At 55.1% G+C, this 18,509-nt stretch overlaps 7 protein-coding genes across 7 annotated transcripts; 5 read left to right on the top strand and 2 right to left on the bottom strand.

Annotated features, from left to right (window-relative positions):
• Nucleotides 1–222: 222 nt before the first annotated feature.
• NGA_0191400 (uncharacterized protein) lies at nucleotides 223–1,176 on the top strand (the record flags this gene model as incomplete). The annotated part of the gene is made up of 1 exon (XM_005854287.1): nucleotides 223–1,176. The coding sequence occupies one exon, from the start codon at nucleotides 223–225 to the stop codon at nucleotides 1,174–1,176; it is 954 nt and encodes a 317-aa protein (XP_005854349.1).
• A 3,920-nt stretch (nucleotides 1,177–5,096) lies between these two features.
• Nucleotides 5,097–5,801, top strand: NGA_0191500 (atp-binding cassette c4-like protein; the record flags this gene model as incomplete). The annotated part of the gene is made up of 1 exon (XM_005854288.1): nucleotides 5,097–5,801. One exon carries the CDS (start codon nucleotides 5,097–5,099, stop codon nucleotides 5,799–5,801), a length of 705 nt encoding a protein of 234 aa, XP_005854350.1.
• A 716-nt stretch (nucleotides 5,802–6,517) lies between these two features.
• On the top strand, nucleotides 6,518–9,160 carry NGA_0191200 (atp-binding sub-family c (cftr mrp) member protein; the record flags this gene model as incomplete). The annotated part of the gene is made up of 2 exons (XM_005854285.1): nucleotides 6,518–7,547; nucleotides 8,175–9,160. The coding sequence occupies 2 exons, from the start codon at nucleotides 6,518–6,520 to the stop codon at nucleotides 9,158–9,160; spliced, it is 2,016 nt and encodes a 671-aa protein (XP_005854347.1).
• A 2,536-nt stretch (nucleotides 9,161–11,696) lies between these two features.
• NGA_0190900 (cell division protein) lies at nucleotides 11,697–12,747 on the bottom strand. Its single transcript, XM_005854282.1, has 2 exons — nucleotides 12,430–12,747; nucleotides 11,697–12,274 (listed from the first exon to the last, which is right to left on the bottom strand). The coding sequence occupies exons 1-2, from the start codon at nucleotides 12,730–12,732 to the stop codon at nucleotides 11,732–11,734; spliced, it is 846 nt and encodes a 281-aa protein (XP_005854344.1). The 5' UTR covers nucleotides 12,733–12,747; the 3' UTR covers nucleotides 11,697–11,731.
• Nucleotides 12,748–12,997: 250 nt separating this feature from the next.
• Nucleotides 12,998–15,439, top strand: GSN (gelsolin; the record flags this gene model as incomplete). The annotated part of the gene is made up of 3 exons (XM_005854286.1): nucleotides 12,998–14,039; nucleotides 14,174–15,338; nucleotides 15,407–15,439. The coding sequence occupies exons 1-3, from the start codon at nucleotides 13,015–13,017 to the stop codon at nucleotides 15,437–15,439; spliced, it is 2,223 nt and encodes a 740-aa protein (XP_005854348.1). The 5' UTR covers nucleotides 12,998–13,014.
• Nucleotides 15,440–16,310: 871 nt separating this feature from the next.
• On the bottom strand, nucleotides 16,311–16,951 carry NGA_0191000 (uncharacterized protein; the record flags this gene model as incomplete). Its single annotated transcript, XM_005854283.1, has 2 exons — nucleotides 16,311–16,529; nucleotides 16,753–16,951. Coding segments are annotated over 2 exons (306 nt in total), but the record flags the coding sequence as incomplete, so codon positions are not given.
• Nucleotides 16,952–17,375: 424 nt separating this feature from the next.
• On the top strand, nucleotides 17,376–18,507 carry U2AF1 (splicing factor U2AF 35 kDa subunit; the record flags this gene model as incomplete). The annotated part of the gene is made up of 2 exons (XM_005854284.1): nucleotides 17,376–17,537; nucleotides 17,705–18,507. Coding segments are annotated over exons 1-2 (939 nt in total), but the record flags the coding sequence as incomplete, so codon positions are not given.
• Between the last annotated feature and the right edge of the window lie 2 nt (nucleotides 18,508–18,509).

Here is an 18,509-nt window from a genome sequence, read left to right as displayed (position 1 = left end):
CGAGGCAGACAAGATTTAGGGCGGGGCCTGGGCATACGTGTGGGTGTCCTCGTCCTCGCCATGACGATGCCGCACAGAATAGGGGGATTCGTGCTACCGAAGCCCGGAGTCACGCTAGCGCCTCGAATCCCTCAATTACTAGTCCCCTCTTGTACGCCTAGCTTCTCTGCCCCCCTTGTCGCAGCCCCTCGGAACGCGGCGAGAAGAAGAAGAGCCTCTTCGATGCCTCCCTTCCACGCATTGGGCCCCAAGAAGCAAGAGTCAGAATCGGTGCCGAAAATCAAGGCCGTCGGTAACGCAGGAGAATTTGACGGATCGATCTGGCACCCAGAGCATCCCTACCGGGATGCCTTCGTCAAGACCGGCCTCAGCGTGGGGTCTGCCCTCTTGTTCGGCCTGGGGGTGTGGGCTTGGAAGGGTGCCGACTCAGGACTCGAATACTATGCTGGTTATTTAGTGGAGCAGTCGCTCTCCGTTGACAACCTCTTCGTGTTTGTGGTACTGTTTGAGTACTTCAAAGTCCCCACGGACTTCCAAGGTCGCGTTTTGAGCTGGGGTATATTCGGGGCCATGGCGATGCGCGCAGTGATGGTCTTCGCGGGCGTGGAGGCCATCGAAAACTTTCGGGTAGTTCTCTTGGCGTTTGCTGGCATTTTGATTTTCACGTCCGTGAAGCTTCTGGCCGAGGACGAGGGCGAGGGAGGTGAGGAGGATCTGGCAGATAATCAGATCGTCAAGTTTGCCCGGTCCTTGATCACGACTGTGGACACGTACGACGGCCCCAATTTCTTCACCGAGGTGCCTGGCCAGGGGAGAGTAGCGACTCCGCTCCTCCTCGTCCTGATCTGCGTCGAGCTATCTGACGTGGTCTTTGCTGTCGATTCCGTCCCGGCCGTGTTCGGCGTGACTAAGGATCCTTTCATTGTCTACACATCAAATATTTTCGCAATCTTGGGCCTGCGCTCGTTGTACACCGTGCTGGCCAATGCCATGGTTGACTTGCCCTATCTGAAGCCTGCTGTCGCCTTGATTCTAGGACTCGTGGGGTTGAAACTCGGAGCTGAATATTTTGGCTTCGAAGTCTCAAACGCTGTATCACTGGGAGTGATTACGTCATTGCTTGGATCGGGTGTGTGGGCCAGTTTGTACCTCAAGCCTGATCGGGAAGGCAGATGAGGCGGCCTCAACACGAAGGGGGTGAGGAGGTTGCTGAATCCCAACCAGTGCACGCAGTGTGCGTAAACAAAACGACACACGCAGCCGCAAACATAAAGAAAACACCAAACATTATACGACTGTGCCCTTGTTTTTTCTGAGTCCCTGCTTACGGGACAGACGGATGGGCGGGAGGGTCATTTCCCCCGCCCCCGTGGCACGCAAAACCGTTTCTTTTCGACCGTTGAGACGATACAACGCGACGCATCCGAGATGCACACTTGACATTCGGTGGATGCGCTTACCTGTGCTCGCGATGTCCTAACACAGACAGCACACAGCTCAACATGGCTATTTACGCATCGTGATGTGCATACAGGAATAATGTATTTGTCTTCTCTGTCATTTTTCCCCCGGTGCCCATTTCCTCGCCCATGCGCGAGACTGATAGGGCCTCGATCCCATTATCGGCTCACGTGCTCCAATAAACACCCGCGTCACAGGGAAATGGGGACGCCAAGTTGTTTATCAGCAGGAGAGCTGCTCAATTCACCATTACCATCAGCTCCATCACCGGAGTCTCTGACATCCCGTGATGAGTCGAGCATCGGATTTACGGAAGACATGATCGAAATGATGGCATCTGCAGCCGCAATTAGACCCCCCTCCGTGAATTTGCCACCGCGTGAGAATATCACCCAGGAAAATGAAAGGAAAACTGATAATTTTTATGATGACCGGTCATCCCGGCATGTGTGCCTCCAAATGAATGACACAGTGAGTGGCGCGGGTGAAAAGGAGGGTAATCAGAGCGTCGGTCCAACAGCGCTCCCATCATCCAGGCAAGGATTTTGTAGACGGGCATACAAGACGCTGAGAAGGCTGCGATCTATGCTGTTAGTGTTATCTGTTGTGCTGATATGCGCGGTTGCGGGTAGCTACTTGTGCGTGCGGTATCGTGACCAAGTCTTGGAGGGATCCGAGTGGATTCGCGCGCACGCCCCCCAATCTGCCGTCTACTACGCTTTGATCACTGCCTTGTGGATCATTCTCTGTCTGCCTTCCACCATCATCGAGCTCTTGGGGGGGGCCATCTTCTCCTACCCTGTGGCCCTCCTCACCCTGACTGTCGGCAAGCAATTGGGATGCATGCTGGCATTTCTCCTCGCCAAGGTCTTCGCATCTCCGACCCTGCGGGATGCCCTGGGTCATTCCTCACACTCTCCCACACGAGGGAAAGAGCCTAACGAGAGCGTGGTGGAGAACAACGACCAGGAGGGAGGCGATGCCCCGAGCCTGAGACACTCAAGGTTTCCTGCGGCGGCCAGGCCGTCCAAGCCCATGTCCAAGAGGAAGCGCACGATCCGGGCCATGTTTATTGCCATGGAGTGCCACCCTTGGAAAATAACCTTCCTGCTCCGCTTTCTGCCCATTCCCATTTCCATAAAAAATTATGGCATGGCCTTCTTGCCCTGCCCCACCCACGTGTTCTTCCTCTGCACGTTCGTAGCCTCCATCCCCTTCACGTTGATTTGGGTGAATTTGGGAGAATCTACCAAGAATCTTCTGGAGGCCCTCAATGGTGGGGGTGCAGCGATGAAGAGGCATGGAATATTCGCACAAGAATTGGGCTTGTTGGTGGTAGGCCTCGCACTCTTGATGGTGCTGATCTTCATCTTGCGACGCTACACACAGCGTTACGCCGCGGTGATCGAAGCCGAAGAGGCCGACGGGGTGGGGACAGGAGCAGAAAGAGCAGGCGATGGGAAAGGAGAGGAGGATTCGTTGACGCGGGCCGATGAGGGGGGCTCAAAGAGGGCGGAGGATGACGATCGGCGTGGTGTGGACCCCAAAAAACGGGGTCATGGCGATTCGAACGAGCGGTCGCAGGCGGAGGGGGCGGGGGAGGAGGGTCATCCCACGCCGGGAAGGATTTGTTGGGAAGAAATGGAGAGAGACACGGAAGGGGCGGAGGAGGAGGAAAAAGAGGAGAAGCCATCACAGGAAGAGCCGGAGGGGAGTCCCTCCAGCGTCGCGTCCGTCGCGTAAAGATAGGATTTTGTATGAGGTTACAATAGCTACATGTGTGTGGTGTGACTGAAATGGAGATGAGTGAAATACGTGTGTGAGTGTCCAAAGCTTGAGTTGAGTGAGAGTGCCGGACGAGAATCGTGCTTGTGCGTGTGGTTTGACAATGTACATACCCAACCATTGCACATAAAAATAAGCGACCCTCTAATAAATGGCTGCTTGTCCTGAAACGTGCCTGCACACCCTGGGAAAGCAATGAGCGACACTTGAAACGTGGACGAGCCGGAGCGGAGGAACCCCTCCTTGGCGTTCGCGTCAGTGGGCCAGGGGAGCGGATGCCTCTCCCGTCGCACATCACTTGCTAGAGTCTTTCGTCATAACTACCTTGGCGCTTACTCTGGTCTCGCGTGTATGAGCACAATCGGTCTCTACCAAACGTTACTTGGCCGGAGACCGTGGTCAACACCAGTATCCTCCCGTCCGAGGACCCTTCGGGCGCTGGCCGCCCCTCCATGCGATTGCCCTCTCTTCTCGAACAGTCATCCCCGCTGTCTTGAATCCATGTCCGAATCCTCTTCTTCTGTCCTAGAATACTTCAGTGTCCTCCCTCCTCGTCGCCAGGCATCTCACCCCGCCCTGGGGGACGGCACCCTCCATCTACTGAAGCGGCCCCTCAAGCGGCCTCGAGCCCCTCTGGCCCTTCCAGCCTAAGCAGTCCTTATCAAGCTCCCTTGTGCCTATATTCTTACCCTCCTCCATTTTTCCATTTTCCGTCAGCTCCAATACCCTCTCTATGGTCTCCTCCCTGTCTTTTCCTGTGCCCGAATGAGTTGACCGAACGTGCACAGGGGCGATCTCCCCGACCAACAAGGACTAATAAGGTCGTAGGCCTACTTTCTAAATATTAGCTAGTGAATACGATAGCCTTCAAAACCCGCCAATGAATCACATACCAAGCGGGAATCATTCATCCCGTCAGGCTTCCTGCAGGAGTCCACCGAGCGCTGTCAATGCAAGTTCGCCCTATGATGGCTGGCAAATTGCACCATAAAGTTGTTGTTCTCCCATACCATCGTACGTAACCCTAACCCTAACCCTAACAGAGCTCAGGGCAGTCGTTTCCAAGGCTAGGGATAACACCATTAGCATTCCAGGTTCGAAAGGTGTAGGGGTGTAAACCAAAGGGACTTCACTATTCGTACGACAAAATTGCACGGATTCCCCTCATATTGCTCGTATTTTATCGAGACGCAGTTTCTGCCATTAACCGAAGAAGATGGCATAGTTTCTGACAACGAGGCCTCTTGGACTCCGCAATCGTCAATTAGTTGGCAGATTTTGTTGCTAGGTTTAACCTCCCCACACCCTCAACGCCCCCGCTTCCTGAGACCTTGCTAGCAGTCGATGATCTGCAACCCGGACATGCCGTCTGCCTTTTTTTCCCACCCGGGTGTATTCTGAGTGGTCTTTTAAACAATAATAATGTATGGCGAATGCTACTCAGGATGGGTAGTGACCGCTTTAATCACAAGTTGTACTTACATTCCTTGTGTCATCCCACAGCTATGCCGCAAGCAGAGGCTGATGCTGCTCTGACCCCTCCTCCAGCGCCGCCGCCGCCGCCATCACCACCTGTGGACCTTTACGAGCGTTTGACTCCATGGCAGCTGTTGACTTTCACGTTTGTATTTCCCATAGTACGATGCGGGACTTACAAGCCTTTGCAACAAGTAGACCTCCTCCCCGTTGCCAAACGAGACCGGGCCGCCCGCCTTTTGACGTGTCTGGAGGGGGAATGGGATATGGAAATGCGTGCCTACAAATATCCAAGTCTCAATAGAGCATTATATCGCACTCATCGTAGGGTTTTCTACCTCTGCGGTGCGCTACTTTTCACAGAATACGCTATCATGTTGACCAAGCCTGTCGTCTTGCGCTACTTGCTCGCTTGGCTGAAGGGCACAACATATACCGAAGCGGACGTGGGTGTGTACTTGCATTGGGGCTATGGTTTTGGCGTTGCCCTAGCACTTGCAGGACTAGACTTCATGCAAACCCTGGTCCACCACCGCGCATTTTATTTGACGATTCGCACGGGGTGGCGCTTGCGCACGGCAGTGCAGGCCCTCCTGTACAAAAAAGTCCTTTCTCTGGACAGCCGGTGGCAATCCACGGCGAGCACAGGCCAAATCGTCTCGACCCTCGCGAACGACTGTCAACGGTACGAAGAATGTGCGACGAGCCTGCACTTTGTGTGGGTGGCGCCGCTCATGGCACTGGCTGGCTTTGGGCTCTTGGTCATGTATGTAGGGGTGGTGTCCGCCGCGGTCGGCTGCGTTGCCACCGTGGGCGTGATCCCCCTCCAAGTTTGGTGCGGGAGGCAAGTGGGCCACGCCCGTCGCGTCACGGCGGGCCGCACGGACAAGCGCGTGAAGCTGATGGCCGAGGTGCTCTCTGGGATCCAGACCGTCAAGGCCTTTGTGTGGGAGGCGCCCTTCCTCGCCACCATCTCCCAGGTCCGGGCCTCGGAGCGGGAATCCCTAGCCTGGGCCGCCAGGATGCGGGCGATCACACTGGGCCTCTTTTCGTGGCCCCCTCCTTGGCGGCCTTCGTGACGTTTTTGACCTATTGGGCGTTGGGAAACCACCTGGAGCTCCCGACGGTCTTCGCGGTGATGACGCTGCTGCAGACGTTGAGGGAGTGCGCACGCTGGGTACCTCGGAGCATCGAGCAGGTTTCAGAGGCCCTGGTGGCCAGTCGGCGTATTCTACCCTTGCTTTTGATGGCTGAAGCGGGGTCGAGCACACAGAATTGCACGGAGGCAGGCAGTAGCGGGGGCAAAAAGGAAGGTGGCGGCGCCAAGGGAAGGAAGGCTCAGTGGGGCCGGAGACCATCCGCGACAAGAGCTTTTGCCGAAGTTTCAAGCAACAAGTCGTCCTTGTTACTGGGCAGCCGCGACCCTCACGGCAAAGAGCTGGGCGCACGCCTCCTCCCTCCCCCTCCTGCGTTGCCTCCCTCGATCCCCCCGCTTCCGACTCTTACGGCGCCCCCGACGCAGCCATCGGTCGGAAATAGAGGAGATATACTCGTCGAGATCGAAGACAGTGGCTTCAGTTGGGCGACAGGAAATGTCAAGGGGCAGGGGATCGACTGGCAGGCCCGTGCCGAGTTCCAGCTCAGTCTGAAACATCTCAGCATGCATGTGAGACGTGGAGAATTGCTGATCGTCACAGGTCCAGTCAGAAGCGGGAAATCCACCCTCCTGGATGCCATATTGGGGGAGGTAACTTGCGTGTACGGGAGCGGAGTGCGTTTGCGATCGGACCTCCGGATGGCCTACTGCTCGCAGCAACCGTGGATTCAAGCAGGCTCCATCCGCGAGAATATCACATTTGCGGGCGTGCCCCAGCGGCAACAGGAAACGGCAGCCCCCCCGGGGAATCTGGGTGTCTCGACCCCGCTCTTGCCTGAGGAAGATGGGTGCATCCGCAGCAATGACTCGTCAGCCCGGCTGGTGGATGAGGCTCGATACTCAAATATTCTGCAGGCATGTGCCCTCGACCACGATTTGGCGCACCTACCTTACGGAGACCTGACAGAAATCGGCGAGCTCGGGGTGAACTTGAGCGGAGGGCAGCGGGCCCGCGTGGCGCTGGCGCGGGCCGTGTATGCGGATCCCGACTTGGTTCTGCTGGATGACGTGCTCTCCGCCGTGGACCCTCGAGTCTCCAAGCACCTCTTCCACGCATGCATCTTGGACACCTTGGTCAAGGCTGGAAAGGGGGTGGTGCTGGTAACACATCAGGTCCAATACCTTCCGTTGGCGACCCGGGTATGCCTCTTGGATGCTCAGGGCCAAATGGTGGCGCCGTGTGCGCCCTGGGAAGAAATACGGACCTCGGTGTCGGGCTGGAGGGCCTTGGTGCAGGATTTGCCGGAAAGAGCCACGGTAACAGGGGCGGACTGGGAGACCACGAATGGGGGAAGAGATGAAGGAGAGGTTTGTGATGAGGCAGAGGAGGCGGAGGAAGGAGAGGGAGGGCCGAAGGACGCAGACATGGACGTTAGTTCCCCTGACGGCAGCGAGGCGCTCCGTCCTTCTGGTTTCCTCGCCCAAACGCCCGCTGTCGGTCAAGCCACGGGCCGCGAGACCGCCGCTTTTATTGCGGCCGAGGACCGTATCTTGGGCGAGGTCCATGGAGACACTTATGCGAGTTATTTGCGCAGCGGGGGATTGGCTTCCGGTGTATGGATTATGCTACTGCTCTTGATCAGTCAGGGTGTCCTTACCTTCGCGGACTTTTGGCTCAAGATGTGGGCTTCAGATCAGGATCATGCCCGGACTGGTGCTTATTACCCGCGTACATACGCCTACATAATTGCAGTGTGCGTGGTACTGGGTTTGCTGCGGGCTGATCTTTTCTTCCGCTTTGCCTTGCGCGCGAGCACTTCCCTTCACGACAAGGCCCTGCAAGCGGTACTGGCGGCGCCACTCGCTTTCTTTCATTCGAACCCTCGAGGACGAATACTGAACAAATTTTCTAAAGACCTGGACTCCGCGGATGATTTGTTGCCGTACACTCTCTTCGACTTCTTGCAATCGGCGGGCTTGTGCGTGGCGGCGGTGGTAGTGGGGTGCATCGCAGTGCCATATCTACCCCTGATTGTCGCCCCACTCCTGTATCTCTTTAGTAAGTACCGACGGCAATTTGTAACGACGGCCCGGGAGGTTAAGCGCCTGGATGCCATCACTCGAAGCCCTCTGTACGCGGAAGTTTCGTCATCTTTGCAGGGAGGGAAGGTGATCCGAGCTTTTCGAGCAGAGAGTATGATGGAAGAACGCTTCCTGAGGCGCTTGGATGAGAACGGGAAGTGTGCCTTTCTCTTCATCATTCTATCTCGTTATTTGGGTTTTCGACTGGACATGTTGTGCGCAACCTTCCTGACATTCCTCTGCGTCTTGGCCGTCGCTCTCCATGCGACCCTAGATCCCGGGCTCCTGGGCTTATCCCTCACGTACGCCTTGGTGCTGTCGGGGACGTTCCAATGGGCCATCCGACAGAGTGCTCAAGCTGAAACGCTGCTGACATCTGTGGAACGACTGAATTACTACACGCGCTTGTCGTCGGAGGAAGACGAAGACAAAGAAATGAAGACACGTTTGGTCACCAGAAAAGAGAAGACCTTCGGGCAATTGTCTCCCAATTGGCCTCATTGCGGCGAACTTCTTGTTAAAAATCTCCAAGTCCGCTACCGAGAAGACCTGCCTATAGTCCTCAATGGGGTGGATATCCACATTCGCGGTGGCCAGAAGGTGGGCATTGTCGGTCGTACTGGGTCGGGGAAAAGTTCCTTCTTGTCCGCATTGCTGCGCCTGAACCAAATCGTGGGCGGCGACGTCGTGCTAGACGGAGTGAGTATCCTTCACCTTTCCCGCCACGACGCGCGTCGATCTGTGGCGTGGATCCCTCAGCAACCAGATCTCTTCGCCGGTACTTTGCGCTTTAATCTCGATCCGTTCATGCGGCACGGTGATGCCGAGCTGCACGCGGCATTGAGGGACGTTAACCTGTCTCTGGACTTGGACATGCCCGTGGGGGAAGGAGGGGGAAATTTATCCACAGGGACGCGGCAATTGCTTTCTCTCGCACGCGCTGTCTTGCTTCGGCGGAAAGTGTTGCTCATGGATGAGGCGACAGCCAGCGTCAGTTTTGTTGAGGACCAACGCATTCAGAACACACTGCGAACAGCTCCTGCATTTAGAGACTGCACACTCGTGACTATCGCGCATCGGATAAATACCGTGATCGAATCCGACCTCATCTTAGTCTTTGCTGACGGCAAGTGTATCGAACAAGGTTCTCCTCAACATCTCTTGGCGACTAGCGGTTCGGTTTTTGCGGAGATGGTCCGGGAGACACGCGTTTTTGACACAGCTGACACAGCAATGTCAAAAGCTGAAAACCGGGGATAGACGATAAATTTGGAAGGTAAATCGGTAGAAATTGATGTATATTTGTCGTGGACATGAAAATATAAGACGAGAGTGGGTTACCCGGCACTTTGGGTAGGCTGTTGGAGGAAAGTACGTGTACCATACTACAAAAGCAAAAGCAAAAGCAAATACATTATGCATCATTGATTGTCAATGTTGTAATGTCTCCAGAGGCATGAGTGGTGAATTCTCTATATATTTACATGCTGAGGTATTCACACTTGTAGTCATCGTGCTGTAATTTTCCACAAAATTTCTGCGTTTCCTGCACAAAATTAATCTGCACAAGTGCAATTCTTCCTTTACCAGTACCTAGATAGAAATGGATTAGAATCTAAATATCACAACCTTACCGTCCTCCCCGGCCGCCACGAGCTTTTTGTCTGCCTGCAGGTGGGTTGTAGTGGCCAGAGCCCGGACAGGCCCCCTTGTCGGATGCAGACCGTAGAGCATAGCATTCGAAAGCAAATTCACACAGTGGACGGTCCCGTCGCCTGCGCCGCTGAATAGAACGGGACTTTCCGCCGAAATTGCGTATCTTAAGGTATAAATTGGAGCCTGATGATGATCAAAGACATGAAGGGTCTGGAAATTTCTTCGAGGATCCAAAAGGCACACACGCTTGTCGGCCCCGCCCGTCGCCAACAGACCACCCGTCTTTTCCAAGCACGACACTGCGCTTGCAGTGCCTTGCACAGGATTGACGTGGCAGCAGACAGCTTGTGTGACCAGAGGCATCCCCCGCCGCGTATCCCAGACCTTGACCACGCCGTCCTGTCCCCCCGTGACCATTATCGAGGCCGACCACCGGGTCAGGCACGTTACAGGACCGCGGTGGGCAGCTCTCACAGTCCCAATTTGCTTGGCTGTATGCAAATCCCATACCTTACAATTTCCCTTCCGCGTGCCGCTCATCAGCTGCTTCTGTTCAGTGTCAAAGGCGAAGTCGAGAACGGGATCCAAGGTCCCACATCTACTCAGGCTGTGGTCACTGGCGATCTCATTTTTACCAAAGCTCCAATTGCTTTTAGTAGACCTACCTTCCGCATCGAATGTTAAGGCTTGCTTGGAGGTTAGATTCCACAACTTGATCAAGCCGTCATAACTCCCGGAGAAAGCCATGTCCGATTCCGGCACTGGCAATATTTTACTGACTGAACTCGCGTGTCCGTCCAAATCCTGACAATGGGTGAGCCTATTTGGGCAAGCCGGTCGCTTATAGGCGCCGTCCTCATTATGTTTCAGCGGAAAAGATGAAGGCGACAAGCGAGAAGGAGGCCACACGCATATTTTCCCGTCACCCCCGCCGGACAGCACTTGGCCATTGTCCATATGCACCACGCAGGTGACCCAATCGATGTGCCCATGAGCCTTAGAGTACAGCTTACGCGTAGGCTTGCATGTTTTGAGATTATATGCATACAGGGCATGGTCCGCACTTCCTACCACCAATTCCTCTTCGTCTTTTGATAAGCTCAAGCAGAGGAGTGGGCGGTCGCTGGCGTCACACATTTCACCCGCCCCATTTAAAGGTCCACGAGCAAAACTTCGGTGCATCGGCCCTGTGTGATGGTACCCCATCGGAAAAAATGTCTCTGGAGGCATGACACGTGGCTGGCGTGTCTTCAAGGCGGTGATCCGACCACGTATAGAGGGGAGCGTGGGGTGTGTGCCGACACCTGTGCAGGATGGAATCTTTCTGGAGCAGCTTAAAGAAGGAGAAGACATGATCTCTTTCCCACCATCAGCGTAAAGTACTATGCAGCTTGTATTTCCCTGTAGAATAATGGATGGGACCATTTTTCAATTTGCGTCTTGGAGAAATGGGGTTCAACTTATATCTTTGACAGCAACATGGGCCGAAACTTAACCGCCAACGCTTAAAATCTCGTATTTGCTTCCACTAAAAGCAATTGGTTTGTAAAACCCACTATTGACCAAGGAACGACTCTACTGATAGTTCCGAAGTTAATCAAACGCCCCTTGTCATAGCTGGTGCTTCCAGCAGACAAGCAGTTCTCATACGTGACGTATGGCAAACAAATACGCGGCCCATGCATGTCCTTCCATGTCGACCCAGGAGGTCTGTGCCCGGCAATAGCAAGCCAGCTTTGTTCGTTTCAAGCTTGATCCTTGTTTGTATGGTTGTCATTCAATATAGTATGAAAAGAGAAGACACAACAGGTTGCAATCGCCTTATTCGTGCGATAGTCAAGGACAGGAGATTGATTAATAGGCGACTCCTACCGTAAGCTCACAAGCCCCGGCCAGAGATCAGCCGGCATGCTCTCTACTATTAAAGTATTTTCCCTGAAGTCCTGCACTTCTATGTTGACAGGATATTTACACAGCTTGCGGCGTTGGGTCGATTTCTAGAGCTATCTTCACAGTTAATGTAGATGATGAAAAGAGGAAAAAGCTAGGGGGACAGAGAAGTTGCCCCTTTGCTGGACCCAGAAGACCATGAAGTAATGGGCATCTACTCTCTCTGCCCAAAAGGGCAGCCGTTTGCGCGTGTATACACCAAGTGTATTCCTTTTTAATGCGCATCTATCTATCTTTAGACACATCAGCCGGTATACCAGGCATTGGGAAACCGGACAAGTCCCCCTGTTCCACGTAACACCTGACCGCAATGTTCAGTGCTCGATCCTTCCCAGAATCTTCCTCTTCGTCCCTTTGCACATCCTTCTCCGTCTGAGCCGCCTGGTCTCGACTGCCTTGTCCCAATGTGGGAGTGACCATCTCAGGGATGTAACCATGCGCAGGTATAGGCCCCTGGAACCCCTCGCACACGACAAAACATTCACTAGAGTTGACACGACTACTCGCTGGCTTGGCAACCGTTATGCTTTCAAAGAAGAGACGCAGCTGAGCCGCCAACAAGGTCAAGTCGCGGCCCCGGAAGACCTTCGCGACGAACTTCCCCCCCGATGCAAGGACGTGCGTCGTAATGGCAAGCGCTCCGAATATTAGCTGGGCTTGTAAAAATTCATCCATATCGTGCAAACCCGTCACGTCAGGGGCACCGTCGCAGACAACTAAATCGACCCTTTGCCCCTCAAAGTGCCCGATGATTGTGTCGGCTGTGGCCTGCAGAGGGATCAATTAATCCGTAATAACAGTAAGCACACATACAAAAAAATAGTGTGAACACAACACAGTGTGGATGCGTCGAAACATCCCAGGAGTGTATTCATAGAAAAGCTCAAGATCTTCCCCCCTCCAACTAGCAACTAGCCTCTCACCTGAGACGTAATGTCTCCCTGCAATTGACGCACACCTGGGATCGGCGCCATTTCTTGCAGATCCACAGCAATCACTCGCTCTCTTTCACCTCCTTTGTCATCAGTGAAGGCACCGTCAGGATATAAACGCGTGGCTAAAACTTGACTCCAACTCCCGGGTGCGGCACACAGATCGACGGCCTTCTGTACATTCCTGAAAAGACCGAACTCCTCATCCAGCTGCAGGAGTTTGAACGCGCTGCGGGCCCGAAAGCCGACCTCCTTCGCCTTCCGATAGTAAAGGTCCCTTACAACCTTACCCATGGCCTGCGTGCCCTGTTCTACGTACGTGATGGGTGATTATGTCAGCATTCCGACCTCCTCTGGGGTGCTGCTTCTCCGGCTACCGGCTGAAAAGCGTCCGACGACTCGGAGTTGAAGCAAGCAAGGACGTGCGTTATTTACTACTAAAACTGTGGGCTGCGTCCTTTCTCGCCCCGTGCATGACGTCCATTTGATAGTGCACAACGTTCATTTTATAAATGATGACATTGCTGCAGCCTCTTATTAATCTTTCCATCTTGTACGCATAGCAGTGCCATTACGATGGAGCCCGCGTTCCGAGATGTGGGCCATATGCCGGGGCTTGAATTGTGGCGCATTCAGGACCTTACGCCCGTAAAACAGACTATCATAAATGGTCATTTCCACAAAGGTAATGCTTACATATTGTTAAGCACTTTTAAGAAAACCGGGGACACAACTTTTGAGCGTGCTATCCATATTTGGTGGGGTAGCGAGGCCAGTCAGAACGAAGTGGCAGCGGCGGCCAGAAAAACTGTCGAACTGGACGATGCTGTGGGTGGAGCGCAAGTACATTACCGAGAAATTGGGGGACACGAGTCTGCTTTATTTTTGTCGTATTTTAAAGATTTTGGGGGCCTAAGGTACCTAGCGGGTGCGGATGGATTCGCTCCGGTGGAACGTGACGGCATGCTGAGCCGCTTGCTGCAAGTCGAAGGCCTGGGGGTCGTCCGTGCGACGGAGGTTCCAAAACAACGCAGTAGTCTGAACGCAGGGGGCTGCTTTCTCCTCGACACAGGTCTGAAACTTTTCCTCTGGAACGGGCCCGGCGCCAATTGTTTCGAGAAGGCCAAAGCTTTAGAGCTGGCAATGCGCATAAAAGACGCGGAACGTGGAGGCCAGGCTGACATTTTGGCTGTGAACGAACTTGACAAGGAAGATGAAGGAACTTGTGCGAGCTTTTGGGACGCATTGGGGGGGGACAGGGCACCAGTAACTGTTTCCTGGGGATCCCACGCATCAAACGAGGCGAGGGAAGTCGTGCTCGCCCGGATCACGTCCGGGCCCACGGGGGATCTGACGGTGACCCCAATCTCAGCGACGCACAAAGGCCTCAAACGCTCTATGTTGGCGAGCGAGGCTGTCTTTGTGCTGGACGCTGGGGCATCCCACTGCGTCTGGGCCTGGGTGGGAAAGGCGGCGACCGAGACGGAGAAAAGAGAGGGCCTGGCCCTGGCAGTTAGCTTCGTCGAAAAGACGCACCGCTCTGCGATGGAGGTGCCGGTGGTTCGCGTCATGGAGGGGAGCGAGACGGCCGCCTTTATCAGGTACGTGTATGTCATGCCAGGACGTTGTGTTTTGGGACGAGGAGTGTCATGCCTCGATGATTTTGCCTGCGCTAATCCCTCCAACATCATTTCCTGATTTCCTTGAATTTTCCTTTCTTATGTTCCTTCTTTAGCCATTTCGCCGAGTGGGACGCCCCCTATGCCTTGAAATTTGATGCGATCGCGAGGTATACGGGTGAGGGCGGCGGGGCCGACGGAGCCCCGTCCCAGGAGGGGGAAGAGCAGGACGAGACCAGGAACACGCTCGCCAAGCGCCTCCGCCAGGAGGAAAGACCGCTGACGGAGGAAGGCGACGGGCCAGGTACCCTGAGGATATGGCGCATCGAGAAAACGCACAAGGTGGAGGTCCCCCTGGAGGAGCACGGGCTGTTCGAGGGCGGGAGCTCCTACCTGGTCCTCCACTCCTGCTCCCGGGGAGACACAGAGACGGAGGCACATAGCCTGTACTTGTGGCAAGGGGTGGCGTCGAAGGTGGACGAGGAAGAGGCGTGGGCCCTGCTGGGAGAGGAGACCGAGGAGGACGGAGGGAGCCGGTCGGTGGGGGTCCGGGTCCTGCAAGGACACGAGCCGGCCCATTTCCGGCGCCTGTTCCAAGGCCGCCTGGTCCTCTTCGCGGGGGGTGTTGGGGGTGGATGCGGCCATGATAAGAAGCGGGAGTCCGACGCGAGCCTGAGGGCCGCGCGCATTCCCGCCTTGTTTCGCGCCAAGGGGCTGGCGCCTGAGGATTCCTGTGCGGTGGAGGTCCCAGTCACCGCCCAGAGCCTGAATTCGGAGAATTGCTTCATCCTCTCCGAACCGGGCGACAACTTGCTGTTTGTGTGGTGGGGCACTGGGGCCACTCCCGCAGAGCGAGACGCAGCCATGCACCTTGGCGATGTGCTCTATCGTTGGCAGGAGCAACAGGAGCCGGGAGGGGGCGCGGGCGAAGGGGCGGTGGAGATGGTCGCGGTGGAAGAGGGGGAGGAGCCCGATGAGTTCTGGACGAGTATGGGTGGATTAGCCACTTATCCGAAGCGGCAAGCCGGTGAGGCGCAGGTGCCTCGCGAGCCTCGCCTGTTCGCCCTTGGCGACGCCACAGGGAGCTCGCGGATGGAGGAGATGGCGGGCTTCGTGCAGGCTGACTTGGATGGGTCAAAGTTTTGCCTTTTGGACACGTACCGGCACGTCTTTGTGTGGGTGGGCGATCAGGCGCAGGAGAAGGAGAGGAAGGAAGCCTGGAAAATGGGCCAAGATTATCTCGATCAGGCGATGGACGGGCGGGACCCTGGCACCCCCCTGGTGCGAGTGAGCGCCGGCTGCGAACCGTCCCTGTTCACACAGCACTTCGCGGACTGGGACGTGACAAGGGCGGCGACGTTGGCGCGTGGGGACGCGTATGAGGAAAGGTTGGCGCGGGTGCTGGCGGAAAGGGTAGAGGCCCATGGGGCGGTGGAGGCCGTGGCAGCCATGGTGGAGGAGTGGGAGAACGAAATAGACAAAAACGTCGTGGAGAGTGTGGATAAGCCTGTGGCAGCCGCCACTGCCATGCTGGTGCCAGACGAGGCCTCAGAGGCAAGCCCTTACGACATGGACCGTCCTACCTCCTTGACCGCCCCGACCGCCGTGGTCCTAGAAGGAGCCTCGCACAACTCGGAGACGCAGAGTCAAGCCGACAAAGCTGCCCCCTGTCAGTTCTTCTCTCTGTCCTCCGCAACGACTTCGCATGCCTCGGTTGCTCCAGGCCCTCCTCCGCCTGCGCTCCCCGTGTCCTCGAACCCTCCTGCCTCTTCGCCGCCCTCTACGCCGTCGGCTGCCACCGTGACAATAGTCCCTACCCCTCAGGAGGCGGCGGGCGATCCCACAAGGCGGGAAGCCATGCTCTCTGATGAAGAGTTTGCAGCCACTTTTAAAGGGAGAAGTAAAGTGGAGTTCTACGCGTTACCGAAATGGAAGCAGGTGGCTTTGAAGAAGCAGGCGGGCTTGTTTTGAGAGGCTGCGGGAAAAAGGAAACCAGGAGGGTTCGAGCGCGAGTGACTTTGAATTTGAGTTTTGGATTGGGAAGTAGATTGTTGACACACTTTCGGTATACGTTAGTTTTGGACTGGGAATGCGACGGATCGAACCAAATGAGTACATAAGTGATGATCCAGGCGGCCTCAAGCGGGGGCTTGTAGCCCCTGTAACACAGTAGTGGAGTATGAGTGGTCGGAACGGCAAGCAAAAATGCTTCAATAAATTTGTTTGACAGTTGAAAAGAAAAATCATAGGGTGTCTGTATGTATATTTACTTTCCCATTTTTTGCAGGTACTTGCGTGCAAGACAGGTAAGTACATTATTTTTGTACACGCCTCTAAAAGAGCAAACCCTTCACTCTTCACAACCTCATTCAAGCTGCCTACGCTTGGTGCTTTCCATCTTTCGACTCAACTCTTCTCGCTCGCGTGCTTGCTCAACCCGGCGTTCGGCCTCTTTCCGCAAGGCCACATCATCTGTTGTCCAGGGAGAAAAGGGGTTCGAGGCGGGGAATGAGGTCGACGTTCATGCGAGTTACTCCGTGCGTAGTGGTAATAATTGGGACTAGATTTAAATGTACAGGATTACTTTTTTGAGGGGCAATGGCAGTCGGGATGAGGTGGGGACTTAGCACGTCAGGGCTGAGAAAATGGTGGGGCGCGGGGAGGTTGAGGGAAAGTGTCCGGCAAAATCACTTACAAAAGCCAGTATTAAGCATGAACAGTTCCATGCTTGCCCCTACGACCATGCATGCGGGGACGAGGCGTACCACTATTTCGAGAAAAGGGCGCATAACCGCAAAGCTGGGTGGAGGGTACGCAGGGCGCGTGAGAACTGCCGAGCGCCTTATATTGAAGATAACAGCGCCAACACGAGCGCAGTGATTGATTGCTCCTGTCCGGGTGGTTAAATTGTACGTGATATAATCGATTATATAAAAGAAGGAGTGGTTTGTTTGGCTTTGTTTTGCGTCGTCTTTTTTACGACGCGGGAGGTACCTAAACCATCACAGCCCCATCGTCATCGTCAGCACCGACGAAGTACAGCCGAAGGCAGAAGAGGGCTGTCATTCAGAGAACTTGACAAGCGGAGAGGGAAGGAAGTGCTCAATCATTTCTAGATCTCCCACGAGTGTGTCCTCGTGTCGCAAGCTGACGTGTCCTCTTTTCGTACTAAAACTTTTCTTGCCAACCTCTTCTTCACACCTGTCAAATTTATCGCCTGGTCTACTGTATGGATACCTCAGCCGTTGTCTTCCCGGAGCCCTCACACGCGCGCGTCTCACGCAAATTTTACCTGTGATTATCGGGCATACCATATCCACAAAGGTCACTCACAAGCTAAAAGCATGAGCTACTACGGGCGCGGAGGGAGCGGCGACGATTATGGTCGTGATCGCGGGTACCGAGGTGGACGTGATCGTGGTGACCGAGGAGGCTACTATGAAGACCGTCGAGGTGGAGACAGACGCAATGATCGACGCGGTAAGTTCTGTAGGCGGGTGGAGGAATCATATGGGGTGTGCGATGTGTAGATGTTTGTCCGGACGAAATGAGTCGTAAAATCGAAAAATCTGCCGAAAGGCGCCATGCTCCTCCATCATATGTAGTTTCCTCATCGGATTTTGCTCCTAAATCGCCCACAAACCTAGGCCCTCGCGAGGATGGCGGGCGCAATTGGCGCGACCGCCACCTAGGAAATTCCAAGGGGGGGGCAGAGCATTTGGCCCGGATTCATGGCACGGAAGAGGACAAAGTGAATTGCCCCTTTTACTTCAAAATTGGGGCATGTCGGCACGGAGAGCGGTGCTCGCGGAAGCACAACAAGCCTCCCTTCTCTCAGACTTTGTTGTTGAAGCATATGTACAAGAATCCGGCCTCAGCACTCTTTACGGCTCCAGCGCGGGGAGAAAGGGCCGCCCCCCAAGGTGCGAATGATGCGACGAACCAAGCGGGCCTGGATGACTTTGAAGATTTTTTTGAAGAAGTGTACGAGGAGCTGGCAAAGTTCGGGGAGGTGGAAGGGATGCACGTCTGCGACAATCTGGGCGAGCACATGATCGGAAACGTGTACGCCAAGTACGCAGACGAGGAAGAGGCAGACGAGGCCCGACAAGCCTTGAACGGGCGGTTTTACGCCGGCCGGGTCCTGGAGGTGGAGTTCTCGCCCGTGACGGACTTTCGAGAGGCGCGCTGCCGCCAGTACGACGAGGGGCAGTGCACGTACGGGCCCTATTGCAACTTCTTGCACGTAAAGACCATTTCAAGGGCGCTGCGTCGAGACCTTGAACGGCAAGCGCGGCGTAGGCGGGAACGTAAGCGGAGCCGGTCGGAGGACCGGAGGAGTAGGAGCTCAGAGAGGGGGCATAGGCGGGAGGTGGGGGAGGAGGAGGAGGACAGGGGGGAGGATGACGACTTGCCGAAGGAGGACTATGTTCCTTCTTTAGCCATTTCGCC

Source organism: Nannochloropsis gaditana (genome assembly GCF_000240725.1).
Source record: "Nannochloropsis gaditana CCMP526 unplaced genomic scaffold scaffold556, whole genome shotgun sequence".
In the NCBI taxonomy this organism is placed as follows: Eukaryota; class Eustigmatophyceae; order Eustigmatales; family Monodopsidaceae; genus Microchloropsis; species Microchloropsis gaditana.
Note: the sequence above shows the minus strand (reverse complement) of the source record. Positions and strands in the feature narration are given on the sequence as shown.

Coding starts and splice junctions, on each gene's coding strand:
- NGA_0190900 (XM_005854282.1), bottom strand. CDS start 12,732: ATGGGTAAGGTTGTAAGGGACCTTTACTATCGGAAGGCGAAGGAGGTC. Junction 12,275..12,429: donor AGGGAGACATTACGTCTCAG/GTGAGAGGCTAG, acceptor ATCCCTCTGCAG/GCCACAGCCGACACAATCAT.